The following is a 15,718-nucleotide window of genomic DNA, read 5'->3' as shown; positions in this document are numbered from 1 at the left end:
TAAATATGTATAATGCAAAGCTAATTATTTATGCTAAATATATTGGAAAACATTGTATGCAAATGTCTTTAATAAAGTTAGCAGTATCAATAAACTAGATGGAGACACATAAAAATTAATATAAAAATTTAAAATTTATATATTACAAAATTTGAAAGAGAAATATACTTTATTCAATCTAATTTGCAAGTATGTTGTAATATTCACTAGAGCATAACCTATTTCGCGTCAACATTTAAATTTCTCCAAAAAAAAAGAGAAAATAAAGAAAAATCTATAGAAAATAGCTTTTTCGAAGGATTCTTCTGCATAATACCCATTTTTTATTTCTACCTGTGATGGATGTAACGAATATAAATCGCGCATAAAAACATGCGAAATATATGCAAAACAATGACAGTGAATGCTAGTTATGTAATTTTTAGATTGAAAAAAAAGATAAAATCCATCAATATCCAAATTGAATATTAATTGCATTAATAATATTTCCTTTACGATTCATATAGCGATTCTATGTTTCAAATATCGGTAGTCATATCGGTACAGCTGATATTTTACACTTGATAACATCGACTGTCGAATCTCCAGACGTTTTCAAGAACAAATCTGGCACGTCATTACCTGTGACGGGATCGCAAAAAGAAATGTCAGCAATTTCGACGACACTGTTATCTTTCTTCCGTTGACATGAATCCAAACTCAATCGCGAAAATATCCTGTGTATTCGCTTAGGAAATACGACATTCGCAAAATTGTCACTTCATCGTCGTATGTTTTGATGTATGTACACCACATAGATCGTACTATCAGATTGCATCACCCACCATCCACTAATCATCGTCTATACGTGCAGGTTGGCCAATCGCCAAAAGTCGAGATTTGCAGGAAAAGAAATTACCAGATGCGCTCAAGGATTCGACGCCCATTGGTTCGGCGCGAACAAAAGCGGATTCAATTGGTCAGAGCAGACTAGAGACTTTAACGAGAGTCATGTGACTATTTGTTTTTTTTTTCCTAAAAAGCACTCACTGGTATTTTGCGTCACTGGAGCGAGTTTTCAAAAAGGTGAATAAATGATAATTCGCAGAAGAAGATATATACAACCTGGGGTACTTTCCGATTCACGCATGATGCGCATGAAGTGACAGAAAATGTATAATATGCGTGACATGAACTATACATTTTCTGTCACTTCATGCGCATCATGCGTGAATCGGAAAGTACCCCTGGATGGATTGCTATCTTTGTTAGAGGTTTGCTGATTGATTAATAATTATAATATCATAGTCAAAAATAAATAATTTACAACCATTTCCAATTTTACTGTTTAAATTTACAAATAAAATTAAAACGTTTTTTGGAATCTACATTCGTTGCATCGCCTTTATTGCTAAATATCTGGAAAAAATATTTTAGTTTGAATGATATAATAAAAAGAGACAATGATCCAACCAAAATAACATCTGTCTCTTTCTAATTCTACTCCGATTTTCTATCAAGACTCACTCCAATATACCTATAGAGCTTATTGGCTCTGACATGTCCGTATCAGCCAATCAGAACGTTAACGTCGTGTATGTAAACAGCAGGTGTTTAAATGAAATTTTGTCAAATTCTAATTAAAATTTTAACGAATATATACAGAAATATACTAATATCTATCGCAACAAATCAAAGTAACAGCAATACAAATTGTACTTATTCAAATTTTTGAAAAACAAATCGAAATATCATTCATATCAAGTGGAATCAAGTTTATGATACTGCTACTTACATTTATATTTTTTATTATACAGGAAAATTTCTCTGCAAAGACGATATTTTACATATTAAACATAAATTTTAATGCAATTATGTATTCACCATTATCACCACAAACTAGTCTCAGTTCAGAATTAAGAAACATTATAAATGAAAGAAATATGCTGAGTATGCGAAGCCGAATGAAAGGTATGTGTAAAAAATTTATATTCTTTTATATGTTTAATAACACAGTTTTTATAACTTTATATTATAATATTTTTTCAGTTTTACATGCTCTGAATGAAGACAGTGAAAGGTATGCGGAGGAAAGAGAAAGAACTCTAAGATCACAAGCTATTCAAGAGATATTAACTACAGAAGTTACCTATTTACAACAATTGGAAATTTTGACAGAGGTACATTTCAATGTATGTTTAATTATGAAATTGTTAAAACATTATTCTTAATCTTTGTTTCTCTAGTTTTTTATACAACCTATTATTGAAAGAAAATTATTGAATCATCCATTACTTGTCACTCTATTGGAAAATATAAAGACATTATATAATGTGAGTGGTGAATTAGTGGCAGGTATAAAAAATAATCCTGACAATATAACTGAAGTATTTCATAAACTGGCACCTTTTTTTAAACTGTATTCTATTTATGCTTATGATTATACACAAGTGTTAAATTTACTACAGGTAATTATCAAGTACTGTAAAAATTTATTGTTTCAATTTATTCAAATGCAATTTATAGTTTACATATATATTTGGTCATATTTATATATCTATTACAAAAAAAGATTATATATAAATGTATATTTATTTATTTATTTATCTCAAATATTTTTAATTAAATAATAAAATATTTCTATTGAAAAATATATAAAAAAAACATTAATGTTGAAATTTACCTACAAATTTATCTTTCCAGACAAGTCAAGATAATGATCCTGTATTTAAAAAATTTATTTGTGATCAAGAAACAAGACCAGAAGTAAGCAGAAAATTGTCTTCATTGTTAATTACACCAGTGCAAAGAGTACCAAGATATCAATTACTTGTTAAAGAAGTGTTGCAACATACTCCTTATAGACACAAAGAGTATAGATCTTTACAAGGTAATTAGGATTTTGAATTTATATTAGCCAACATACATATACATTTTTATGTATAATAGTTTTAATTTTATATTTTTATTGTAGCATGTTTGGTTGAAATTGAAAAATCTGCAAAACATATAAATACTTTAATCGCACAGAATGAAGAAATGCAAAAATTGTTAAATCTTCAGAAAAGCATCGTTACTTCGATTAATCTTGTTAAACCTGGTAGAGTATTAATTAAACAAGGACCATTGATGCGTGTTTCAAGACGAGGCAATTCTGCTTACAAGAGATACTTTGTACTTTTGAATGACACTTTACTATATTGTAAAGGCGAGCCAGGAACTTCATTAAACGTATCTTGTGTTTTACCCTTAAACAAGTGCAGCTTAACATGTGTTTTAAGCAAAAAATTGTTTCGTATAACATGCTTGCATGAAACATTCCTGTTATATTCAGAAAATGGCGACAGCGACGAGTGGATACAATCTATTGAAAGTGCGATCAAAAAAGTATTTGTTACATTGTTAAAAATATACATTCTTTAGTTCAATTCTACTGTTAAAATATTACTATGTTAATTCACTTTCAGTATACCGAATGTAGACAGACCTTGAGGAAGGAAAGTAGCTCGAGAAAGCCACTTAGACATAAAAATATTAATGAATTTCCATCAGATGATATACCAAAAAAGTCCATTAAAAGAAAAAGACACACAAGAGATGAACAGGTGAGAATTTCATTATTTTTATGTATAAATTCTTGACGATGTATAAATTCTTGATGTTTTTTAAACTATTAAAAAGCCAATTTATTTATAGGAGACTTTTTCACATAATATTGTCTTCAAAAATGTAAATTAGTATCAATTTTTATATTACAGGTATCATTGGATTCTTCCAATATTATATACTTTAAAGACGACAATGAAGCCAATGATGATATTCCGCAGGAAGATACTTGCTTATTTTTTTTCACCAAGAAATTTAAACGAGATCGGTTTCCTAAAACTGGCGATATTGCTTCTCCAGCAAAAAAAATAAAATTACATAAAAATATAAGCAAAAAATGTATACCTACATATAAATATTTAAGAAAATCAAATAACTGTAACAATGATGTAAGTAAAAAATTTCATAGAAATAGCATTCAATGAAATTTACATTTTAATAACATTTAATTTTTTCCTTAGGATCTAGCAACAATCAGGATGCACGAAACAAGTTCAGTTGCGTCAAGCGTCGAAGAAAACGCATCATCACCATTTCGAGTAATCGGTGGATTTTTTACCTACATTGGTACAACCATAAAAAATCTTTTTACATTCAGATAGTTAAAATACTCAATCGCAGGATAAGAAAAAGATAAATTATTGAGATTAAAATAAGAAATCTGTTTACATTTAAATAATTAAAATACTCAATTGCGGCATAATAAGGGAACGATAAATTATTATTGTAATGATTTATATATTTATTAGAGATTTATTAATTTTATATTGCGTGTGTATACATATATAAATTATTTTATTTTAGAATACAAAAATAACTAAATTTCTTATATGATTCAATTCTTAAAAATCTAATCTGAGGACTCCTCCCCCCTTCCCCCTCTTCGCATCAGATTATTTCTCCCTATGAGTCACTAAGCACTGATACCACCATGCTCAGATTGAAAGACAAAATCCACGCATGCGCAATAATATCAGCGTGCTCGGAATGAAACTTTTTCTTTCGATTTGGGAACATTGCGTTACACGCGCAGTGTACTGACCGCGGTTATCGCTTATGGCCGGGGCTATAATAGAGGGACTACCGTAAAGAACATATTTGTTCTCGTTAAATGGGTAGGTAAGTAGACATCACGATCAATCACAAACGGTGTACTCCACATTTGCGAATAGTATCGTGCGTCTGACGACAAAGGAGGAGGAGATAAGGAAGCATAAGATCGCAGAACAACGTTATCTGTACGGAAAAGTTAAAAATATTGCGACTCGTGAAAAACTATCGAAAATACGCCAAGTAGTCAGTAAAGACACTTATTATGTCCTTCCTTCTCCTCCTCTACGACATTCTCTTAGTATAATTATATTATTTATCGCGCTAGCATCTCGATTGATTGTTTCACGTTCATAATTTTTAATGAATCTTGCGATATTCTATCGGAATTGTGGGAGTCGCTTTTCGTCTCATCGATCTTTACGCTATAAAGCGAGAAACCTTCTTATGAGACGCAATAATGGACATGCACCGCGGACGTCCGTCTCCAATATTTTCTCCTCTTTCACGCGTAATATAATACGACGATATATATCCACGGAAGAAATATAAAGCAACGGGACATACATACGTATATACATGATATGCGCAAATTGACGCGAATCAGATATTTTCGAGTTTCACAGAGAAAATTTTTTTATATTTGATTTTGCTATAATCATTGTGCTATAGTAATCGAACGTCAAATGACGTAAGCTTTACCGATTGATTGTTTCCGGTAACTGGAATTGTATCTTGCTTATATATGACACATATTTATTATTTAATTATTATACATTATAATACTAAATTATATCTTACGTCGCATCACATATTAACGTTATTTTATATATTTTCATAATTTCGGAAATTTCAATATGTACTGTGTATATTTTGGACATGTAATATTTTTTTTATATAATTCCAGTCAATGTTTTATCATTATTTTATATGATGAATTTTATATAGATAATTATATAATTTATTTATAGACTAAATTTTACAACTTTACAAATATATGTAAATCATACAATTACTATAACAAAAAGAAATTATATATATATATAAAATTCTTTTTTATTCCATTTCTAAAAAAGAAAATTGCTGTTATATATTTATATATCTTTTTTTATTTTGCAGAAATTTCTTTACGAATGGATATTTATAATAGATAGCAATGGAAGGCCCACTAGAAATAAAAAACTCTAGCGCAGACACTGGACAGGAAGAGCCTATAAAATCTGAAGCTCCTGTACAAAATGCTGATAATAGCGAGCGAAGCGATGGCGCTACCTCTCCACCACCAAATTGCAGCATTTGCTTAGGAAAATTAGTTAACACCTCATTTACGGACAGTTGCCTGCACCAATTCTGTTTCAATTGTTTGCTCGAGTGGTCCAAAATAAAAACAGAATGTCCTCTATGCAAGCAAACATTCAAATCGATTATACACAGTGTGAGATCGGAGGAGGATTATGCTCAATATCACATACCTCGCGAATTATCTCAAATTTCTCAACCACAAGTTCCTTTGAATTTCAACTGGGACGTTGATGACAATTGGAGTGATATTGGGTTTCCTCGATTGGGTCGATTTTTTTACAGGTATATAAGGAGAAAATAAATGTATTTTATAATTTATCAGAGAAGACAGATATTTATAAAATAATTCTATACAATCTTTCTTAGGACAACAATGACTGGCAACCGTCGACATGGTGTGCTATTAAATCCGGAACAAGTTGCAAGACGTGAACAATTGCCGAGTATGGCACCTCAAGTGCCTAGAGAAGAGCGCAGACGTAGGCGCGCTAATCCTACAGATTATCGTCGTACCGTTTATAGGCATGGTATATGGGCTACTTCATTACCTGACATATTTGGACGTTTTCGCGAATGTAGTGCCGAATATTACAGGTAAATATTTCTTATAGTTTTGAATTTATTCTTGCTTTTTATCCTCTAAATCTCCAACTTTATACTAAAAAAAATATTTTCTATAAAAAATGCATAAAATAATATATTTCAATTAATTTATTAATTATATATCGTAGAAGACAACCACAAGAATTAGATCGCCTTATACCATGGATAAACAGAGAATTACAAGTTTTACTCAATAATGAACCAGGCATTATTGCATATGCATTGAACATAATAATGAATGCCTTAACGCGATTTGATATTAGAAGTCCTGAATTTCGGAATATTATACAACCTTTCCTTGCTGCGCATACAGATCATTTTGCGCACGAATTATTGAATTTTGCCCAAACTAACTTTGATTTAGTTGGATACGATCAATCTGTTACTTACTTACCACGCGGTTTGTATTTATATGAATTTTACGATTAAAAATGACATATATAATTACAAATAATATATAATATATATACTTGTTACAGGTTTGTCAAATGAATATGCAACCCGTATTTTTTCACCTACACCTAGTAGCCCTAGCAGCAGCAGCAGTATTGCTTCTGATAATTCAGATGTACGAATACTCGATGAAGCGATTGATTTAAGAGTATACCGAAATACCGAAATACCAAACACAATATCACACTCTATCAACATGCCAGGTAAAAAAATTAATGAATTATATATACACATTTTCTATAATTATACATTTATCAAAATAGAGAAAAAAACAAAAAAAAAATAGAATAGAAAAATGTGGGCTACATTCACAAAGCATAAACACCCAATATCAAGGAGCACATTTTTGAACAATCATATGATAATTATACATTGTTAATGAAAAATTTACTATTTTTTTTTATTTAATTTTGCAAAATTGTGAAAATCTAATCTTAGGCTCATAATATAAGTTGTGAATAAATATAAGTTAAAATATCCATCATTTAACATGTTATTGTATTTCAAGCTTTTTATAATATATAATACATAGTGACAAAATATAATACATACATAATTATATATATTTATCCTATATTTTAGGTCCTAGTACAGTAGGGCAAGTATTTCACAGAATAGAAACACCTTACAATGTACCAGAACTCTTAATCGTTTCATCGAGTTCCTCTGAATCAGATGGCGAGTGTGAAATTATTGGCTATGTGAAACCACGTCATGAAAGAACACCAGAAATCATAGAATTACTTTCTTCTGATTCTGACCATGTTTCTCATGTATCTAATGAAAATACACAGTGAGTTACAGAAGAACTATTTATTAAACAAGGGCTATATATAGTATGTTTATCTTATTCAATTATTCAATCATATTGATATGATCATAAAATATCTTTAAAAATTGTTAGCACATTTATATTAGTAGAATATAATAATTAGAGGCGAGCAAATCTGCTCTCACTCCCTCTCGTTCCCGTCAGCGAGACTGGATTCTCGATAATCTGAGTCTCGAGAATCCAGTCTCGCTGACGGGAACGAGCGGGAGTGAGAGCAGATTTGCTCGCCTCTAATAATAATACATAAGATTATAGAATATGTATATAATTAATACAATAATTGTTTTATTATTAGATCAAATTCAAGAAAAATATGTCCGGAAAATTTGACACTACCGAGTACATCTCACACTGCAAAAGAATTGTCTTCGTCATCTTCGACAAGTAGTGATACTAATTCCGACGATAATCCAAAACAAAGTAAACGAAATCATGGCAGCAAATCAGAAAAAAGAACAGTCGTAAAATATAAAAGATTGTATGGGACAGAAAATCGCAATAAACGATGCAAAAAGAAAATATTCAATTCTGATTCCAGTTCATCTGAAAGTTTAAAGAATGTAATGAAACGTAATGAAAAACGATCGAGAAAAACAACATATAGAGTACAGGCTAAAGGTACAGGGCGAATAAAGCTTATTAAAAGAGAGGAAAGTTACTCAGATGAAGATTCATCTAGTAGTGATAGTAGTGTAGAAACTGATAATAAGACGAAAATCACTAAATGTCATAGACAACATAAATCGAAAAGGAATCGTTCCCCCAGTGTACACGATCATGCAGCAAAAAATGGAAGAACAACGAGAAACAAAGAAAGAACTTCAACTTTAGAAAAGTTGAAGTTTAAGAACAAAGATCAAAAGTGTAACGAAAGCAGACAATCTAGATCTAGAAGTAGCAGTGAATCTTCTAATGCTTCTAAACGAGATAAACGGTCAAGTTATAGGCACCGAGAATCTCGAAACACGAGCGAGTATGGAAATCAAGAAGATAGTGCCTCAATAAATAATAAAGATATGCCAAGAAATGAACATAAATCTAAATCAAAAAAGAAAACGTATTATTTTGAATCTTCTGATTCAGAAGATGATCATTTAAGATCGAATAGTCAGTGTAGTAATCATTCTAATAGATCCTATTCGCGTTGGAGAAAATCAAAACACAAAGACAAACATAAAGACAAGGAACGTCATAAATCCAGGATATTTAATTTATCGCAATCCAATGCGAGTACAATCTTAACAATGTCCATTTCATCGAAAAATGACACGTATCCGACGAAACATTCCGATCGTAATAATTCCGATTATAAAGAAAAACATTCGCGCAAAGAATCGAAGTATAAAAAGTCTGAAAATGAAAAGAAGTCGAGATCAAAGAAAAGAAAGCGACGTCTCCGATCTTCTTCCAGCTCTAATTCAGGATAATATTATCATATACATCATGATTTATATTAGTCAATATTAACATTAGATAACAAATTTCGATTTAAGATAATGGCATTTGAGTTTTCATAGTAAAAAAAATGTAACATTTAATTTAGTTAATTTCATACAAATGTATCTCTTTTGTGTTCATATACACATATTATACAATCATGAATTTTAATTCAAAATACTAAATTAACTTTATGATTGCTTGTACATGTACATATACTACATATAAATTCGTTATACTAAATCCCAATATTTTGAAAGAATATTTTTTTTAATGTTATATTTTTTTTAAGAATTAATATTTTGAGATTACATTATATTTGCTTGTGTGGGGCACAAAAAATAGTTCCATTCATATTAAAAAAAAAAGAAAAAACTATCTTTAAAATCTTTATCTGAAGAAATATGTATATAGTAAACATTGGAATTTGGACATGACATACATTATCACGTCATTATAATAATAGTGCAAATATTGTTGCCATAATTTTTATAATGCATTATAAAAGATACATTGAATTATCACGTTATCTTTCATGGGAATATAATTTTGCAGCACTACATATATATAATATATAATTGTGCACACAAGTTACTCTTTATATATAACATTATGTTGACAATTAAAGAGCAATTTGTGCATATTTTATTATAATATTGAAATATATATGTAAAATGATTCATAAGATTTGAGTCCCAAAGATTGTAAATATGTGTATTTCATAAACCATTAATTTAATTAAAATTTACATATTAAAATATGTATGATGGGAATGTGTGTTTATGAATTATTAAAATTGGAAATATTACACCTGTATTTCTTTTATGTATAATAATGGCTTTTTTTACAAAATAACTTTTATTTTTCTGAAAATATTGTTTATAAGTTATTTTCTATAAAAACAATTTCTTTATGTACATATATTGAGAACATACATATATACCTATAATTGCATAATCATTACATTGTATAAAAATAAAACGTCTCATCGTTAGAGATTAGTTTTTAAAAAATAAATGAACGAGAAAATTTTAATCTTAAGAAATATAAATCTTACATTTTATAATATATCTAGAAAAAACAAGATAAAATTGTACAATAAAATAAAAATATTAATGTGTATTGTTTAAAGATTGCAAATTAGTATTATATATAAACTTTTATATATATAGAATTGTTTTTGCAATATATATAATAAATAATATGTAATATAATACATAATTTGAATAATTACACATCAACATGAAAGATATTTGATTTATTAAATGATGATTGGTAAAAATATATGGAATCGCGCGCGAAAAGAATATAGAATAACATATAATCAGTAATCAATATTTTATCTATCATGCAGAAAATAATGATATTCAATTTTAAAACAAATTACAATTGTAAAACAAAATATGTTTATTTTACACATCCTTATAAAATTCTTAGTTTAATAAATCAACAATGCATAATTTAATATATAATTTAGACAAAATGTACACCTTCCGCATTGAATGCATGTAAAAGGCTGGAAAAAAAGATACATTTTTATTAATCTCAATGTTTCCTAGCCTTAATAATGTGATTTGTGACAATGACCTTAAAGTGTAGCTTAATATGTACAGATATAAATGGAAACAATCGATGATTGAAATAAATTGTTAGATTTAAAATTTAGATAATTGAATCTCTAAGTCTTCTATTATTCACACTCACACTCTCACACACACACACACACACATACATATATAATATATAAAAATTGTTATTAATTCTGTTTATTTGTACCTAATGAAGTCATCTATGTCCATAGTCCTGGCTCGTTTATTTTCAGCATCTGCTTTTTTTAATATATGGTTTATCAATTGCTTTATATCAAAATCATCTGGCAGAGTCTGTAAATATATTAAAATATAATAGACACTTAAATATATATATATATATATATATATATATACACACACACACACACACACACACACACATACACATACACACATACACATACTGCTATCTAGTATCATTTTATTTATCTTAATATTAAGTTTACCTTATTATTTAAACTACAATGAATTTTATAATTTTTTTCTAACAAAGTAATAACTGTGGTTTGCTTGAAAGCTGCAGACAATGTTTTATTTTTTCTGATGAACGCGATTCGTGTCAAACCATCCCATTCTTGATAATTTATTGGAGGTGGTGGATTTCTTGGTTCAATTCTCACTACATTTGATTCTACTTTAGGTGGAGGTCTAAAATTATTCTTTCCAACTTTCATTAACATATCCACTCGTGCCAACAATTGTGTATTAATGCTTAAGCGACAATATAGTTTGTCACCAGGTTTAGCTACCAAGCGTTCTGCAAATTCTCTTTGAAACATAAGTACAGCACATCTGGAAAACACATCAATTATATAAAATTACAAAAAAGATCTTGATCTCACAAAACTAATAATTTAAAAATGTGTCAATTTGAAATTATCGGAGTCGAATATCTTTCTACTATAGAACCTTAAATTCGTAATTACCTGAAAATTGGTCTATGAGAAAGTAACTTGAATATTAATGGTGATGATATCTGGTATGGGATGTTTGCGACACATAAATCAAAGAATGGTAAATCCGATTTTAGTACATCTCCAACCACTATCTGTAACTTTGACTGATAAACAGTTCCCTGAACACGTTTTTGTAATTCTGCTACCAATCTTGGATCGATTTCACACGCTATTACTTTCTTTGCTTTTTCTAGCATTTTTACAGTCATATTACCTGTACCAGGACCGATCTCCAATACGACATCAGTTGGCTTAAGAGCAGCTTTTTCAACCATATTTTGAATAATTAAAGGATTTTTCAAGATGTGCTGACCTTTACTCTTATTAAATAAAATCCCTGTGAAAAAAAAAGTTAAATTTAAAACAAAGAAATAAATGTACAAATTTTATATACAAATTTATCATATTATATTAATGTGTGTTTGTGCTTTTTTCCACACGTAACCTATAAATATATAAAATATATAATAAAACCTTGTCTCGCCACTTCTTTGTGAGTGCTGACAGCCCGTACTTTTGACATTTCTATTAATTATTAATTAGGAAATTAATTAATTAAAAAACAAACACCTTGTTTTTTAAAAGTTAATCACATGGCATACACACAAAACAAAGGCTGCGTTCGTTTTGACGCTTCAGTGCTGAAAGCATCGTTCTATCTTTGTTTGATATTCAATGTGCAATAAAGACAAAATGATGCTCACAGCGCGTGAGTGTGCAAAGCGAACCCAGCCAAAGTGTGGGCATAACTTATGAGAAGCCTCGTTTACAATGGCCGCATTCAGCAGACTCAACAGTTGGGCAACATTACTAGATTTTCCGATGTAATTCGACGCTGATTGGTCGGACCTGAAAGTAGAAACCAATCATATTTGATTGCTACTTAGCGGTTGAGTCCGCTGAATGCGGCCAATGGGTGCATCCAGAAGCACAACCGCTCACTGAGCGGCTAAGTAGCTCGAATGTGATTGGTGAATTCTAAGATAGAAACCAATCACATTCAATTGCTACTTAGCCGCTCAATGAGCGGTTGTGCTTCTGGATGCACCCAATGGGTCACGAGTCGCAAGTCGTAAGCAAACTGACCAACCACAGTTGATTATTCTGTTAAATAATAGACTGTGATTGGTCAATTTGCTTACGATTTGCGATCCATTGTAGACGAGGTCAAAAATGTATGTAATTACACTAGATCACATTCTTGACGATTGTGAAAACATTTCATTCTTGTTATTCATTGAAAGTTGAACAAAGATAGGTGATGCTCGCTAGCGTTGTTATCGCCAAATGGAACGTGACCTGGAATTGTTCATTTTATTCATTGTTATTTTTACTTTTTAAGTATGATTACGGATGTATTTCATTTGACGCTATTTTTATTTCTAATGGTCTGACGGTCCAATCAGAATAAAGAAGCTTGCGCTGCGAAGCGAAAATAGCATCAAGAAGCGTGCATTTAAAATGTTTATTGAACGTATTGATTAGCTATTGAATAGAGAATTTTTGAGTGAGACCCAATTGATCACGTCGCCAATTGGCCAATTCAAAATAGGATTCTCTGATTGGTTAATCATTGCTGGTTACCCTAGGCACAGCTCGATATAATTGGCTGTGATCAATCGCAACGTGGTCAAGCGTCCCGCTCCCGAATTTTTTAGTCTCTATCGAGATTCTAGAAATCGGTACATTCAATAAATATTTTGTTTAGGCTTCTCTCTTTAATGAAAAAGAACTAGATAAATTTTTTGGAGGAGAGCTTCTAGATGAAAAATTCATATATATGTATACAATATAACATCCAAAATAAGTCAATTGACAATAAGTTTGACTCTAACAAAATTGTTCAACTGGTGTCAAATAATCGTAAAAACTGTAGAAGGAATAAATAAGTCAAGATTGCTATTTTCAAATATTTTATGTTGCATTCAAAAAGTAAATAGAATAAAAGAAGGGGAAGGAAAGTACACGATAAAATTAATTTCTTCCTACATAAAAAAATCATGTACAATTGCAATATAAATAAATTAAGTTAAATTTAAAATTTGTGTTTTGTGCTGAAAATTGAAAGCAAATAATTTTTTTATTATGTATAATTTTATCATGTATAAATCTCTTCTCCAAATTTCTACATTATGTCTTTGATTGTTTTTTATCTTTAAAACAATCTTCTTTATAATTATATTTATTTATATATATCTATAAAGTTTGTACTTTTAACTATAAAATTTACATATTTATATGTACTATATGCATGTATAAGTATATAAGCTAGATAAATACATCTAATTACATTAATAATTTACCTATACGTAAAAATTAAAATCACACAAAGTAGTTTAGCTCATTATTTTACGTCGATATTCTATTCTAATTCTAATTGAAAAGAATATTTCAAAGATGATTCTTACGACATAAATATAAGTGTAAAATCATTATATTTATGAGTATATTGATTATTTAACGAATTTTCAATCAGAACCGCGTCTGTGCGATTTTTTCGTAGAATCTTCCGTATCAAGTCCACCATACGATTGCATTCTCATTTGTAACGGGTGTAATTCATCCTGTAATTAACAAAAAATATCTTGTCAGCTTAGAAATAAGAAAAAATACTTTTTTAACACGAAAATACACGAAAGTTATGAAACATCAAAAATACTCTGTATGAAAATTAATAGAATATATCTCGTACATGTGTAGATGTATACATAAATACATATTAAATAATATTGTATGATAATTTTGTTATAAAAAGATTATTATATAATTTATACTTAATATTATTTAATCTAATGCGTGTTTGCAATTTTATTATTGAATAATTATATTCATTCAAATGGTTATATAATTTTAAATTAATAAATAAATGAAGTAGAGAGTAAAATAAAATACATTTTTCTCGTACATATGAAAAAAAATTATCAATAAAAGCTCGAAATGACGTACAAACATGTATAATAATGCCATAATTGAAAAAGCCCATTGAAATTATAATGCAAAAGTGATTTATCGTAAGCGATCTGCAATAGCGAAATATAAAAAATATTTTACATAAGCAATATTTATAATATATAAGTGTATACATTGCAGAATATTACTGGTTCCAATTATCAAGCTCATATACTTACACAGTTGTTCCATCATAATCGATTAATATTAAAACGATCCTAAATCCATTTTACATAAAAAGTATCGCTGTTAATAAGTTTCTTTCTCTATTTGTATTCTTAATATATAAATATTGTAAAATTATAAACTAATAGAAAAACTATTTCGAAGTGTCAAAGTATGTATTGATTATAAAAACATTGATCGTTATATGTTTGTGTGTAAACTTTATATTTTTAAAATAAATGGTACACTGTTTTAGATAAAAAAAGGAATTGATGTGTATATCAATGTTCCTTGAAACTCATATTTTTTTTAATAAATCTTAAGATTAAATTTTTTTTCATTATACTATTTAATTTTTAAAATTAAATATTATCGCGATTAGAACGGTATGAAATAAATTTCTAAGATTTCCTTCTTAAGAACCGAGGTAAAATTAATTTTTAATTAGAAAAATGATTATTTAATTTCTTTTTATATTCTATTCAAATTCGCGATCGTACAATCATTATTGTCCGCGTTTATATATTCAATTTGTTATAATTTCTTACTTTTAACTTTTTTAATTATTTTCATAATCATTTTTTTAATAATTTCAAAGTAATCAATTATTCTTTTTGTTTAACTTACAATATACACGATTATGATCGCGATTAAGAAGATTGCTCGATAGAGGTCTGAGACATATAATCATGATGAAATTCTTATGTACAAAATCTTATCGCAACAACAAATAACTATAGAGATTAAAATCGATTAAATGACAAACATTAATCATGAATAGCCATTCGTAAAAG

General features: G+C 28.9%; 5 protein-coding genes across 18 annotated transcripts in view; 2 read left to right on the top strand and 3 right to left on the bottom strand.

Moving 5' to 3' along the window:
* LOC145967356 (membralin-like) overlaps positions 1–842 on the bottom strand; it is a 64,978-nt gene extending 64,136 nt beyond the window's left edge. For all 3 annotated transcript variants that reach the window (XM_083092180.1, XM_083092178.1, XM_083092179.1), the window contains exon 1: positions 622–842. The gene's annotated coding sequence lies outside the window, so the exon portion shown is untranslated. The remainder of the gene's footprint in view (positions 1–621) is intronic.
* A 350-nt stretch (positions 843–1,192) lies between these two features.
* LOC145966186 (FYVE, RhoGEF and PH domain-containing protein 3) lies at positions 1,193–4,408 on the top strand. Of its 9 annotated transcripts, XM_083090101.1 has the most exons (9): positions 1,714–1,950; positions 2,029–2,159; positions 2,226–2,334; positions 2,431–2,447; positions 2,683–2,869; positions 2,954–3,366; positions 3,447–3,584; positions 3,738–3,974; positions 4,047–4,408. In XM_083090101.1, the coding sequence occupies exons 1-9, from the start codon at positions 1,758–1,760 to the stop codon at positions 4,185–4,187; spliced, it is 1,566 nt and encodes a 521-aa protein (XP_082946227.1). In that variant the 5' UTR covers positions 1,714–1,757; the 3' UTR covers positions 4,188–4,408. The 9 variants fall into 9 exon arrangements, with proteins under 9 accessions (XP_082946225.1, XP_082946226.1, XP_082946224.1 ...); XM_083090099.1 differs by adding an exon at positions 1,193–1,253 and having other exon boundaries at positions 1,797–2,159; positions 2,226–2,447; XM_083090100.1 differs by adding an exon at positions 1,496–1,589 and having other exon boundaries at positions 1,797–2,159; positions 2,226–2,447.
* Positions 4,409–4,594: 186 nt separating this feature from the next.
* On the top strand, positions 4,595–10,087 carry LOC145967354 (uncharacterized). Of its 4 annotated transcripts, none has more exons than XM_083092174.1 (7): positions 4,595–4,704; positions 5,755–6,219; positions 6,304–6,531; positions 6,669–6,940; positions 7,020–7,196; positions 7,576–7,786; positions 8,121–10,087. In XM_083092174.1, the coding sequence occupies exons 2-7, from the start codon at positions 5,792–5,794 to the stop codon at positions 9,250–9,252; spliced, it is 2,448 nt and encodes an 815-aa protein (XP_082948300.1). In that variant the 5' UTR covers positions 4,595–4,704; positions 5,755–5,791; the 3' UTR covers positions 9,253–10,087. The 4 variants fall into 4 exon arrangements, with proteins under 4 accessions (XP_082948300.1, XP_082948301.1, XP_082948302.1 ...); XM_083092175.1 differs by having other exon boundaries at positions 4,602–4,700; XM_083092176.1 differs by lacking the exon at positions 4,595–4,704 and adding an exon at positions 4,713–4,823.
* Positions 10,088–10,651: 564 nt separating this feature from the next.
* LOC145967358 (dimethyladenosine transferase) lies at positions 10,652–12,552 on the bottom strand. The gene is made up of 5 exons (XM_083092182.1): positions 12,285–12,552; positions 11,781–12,147; positions 11,301–11,646; positions 11,039–11,145; positions 10,652–10,778 (listed from the first exon to the last, which is right to left on the bottom strand). Exons 1-5 carry the CDS (start codon positions 12,331–12,333, stop codon positions 10,736–10,738), a joined length of 912 nt encoding a protein of 303 aa, XP_082948308.1. The 5' UTR covers positions 12,334–12,552; the 3' UTR covers positions 10,652–10,735.
* Positions 12,553–14,157: 1,605 nt separating this feature from the next.
* Wun (wunen) overlaps positions 14,158–15,718 on the bottom strand; it is a 31,904-nt gene continuing 30,343 nt past the window's right edge. Inside the window, exon 8 of the mRNA XM_083090126.1 lies at positions 14,158–14,374. Within this exon, the coding sequence (XP_082946252.1) occupies positions 14,279–14,374 (96 nt within the window). The 3' untranslated portion in view covers positions 14,158–14,278. The remainder of the gene's footprint in view (positions 14,375–15,718) is intronic.

This window comes from Camponotus vicinus, unplaced genomic scaffold (genome assembly GCF_025532165.1).
Source record: "Camponotus vicinus isolate PSW18456_S1 unplaced genomic scaffold, iyCamVici1.0 SCAF_2, whole genome shotgun sequence".
Classification (NCBI taxonomy): Eukaryota; Metazoa; Arthropoda; class Insecta; order Hymenoptera; family Formicidae; genus Camponotus; species Camponotus vicinus.
The sequence above is the reverse complement of the archived record's forward strand: the minus strand, read 5'-3'. Positions and strand labels throughout refer to the sequence as shown.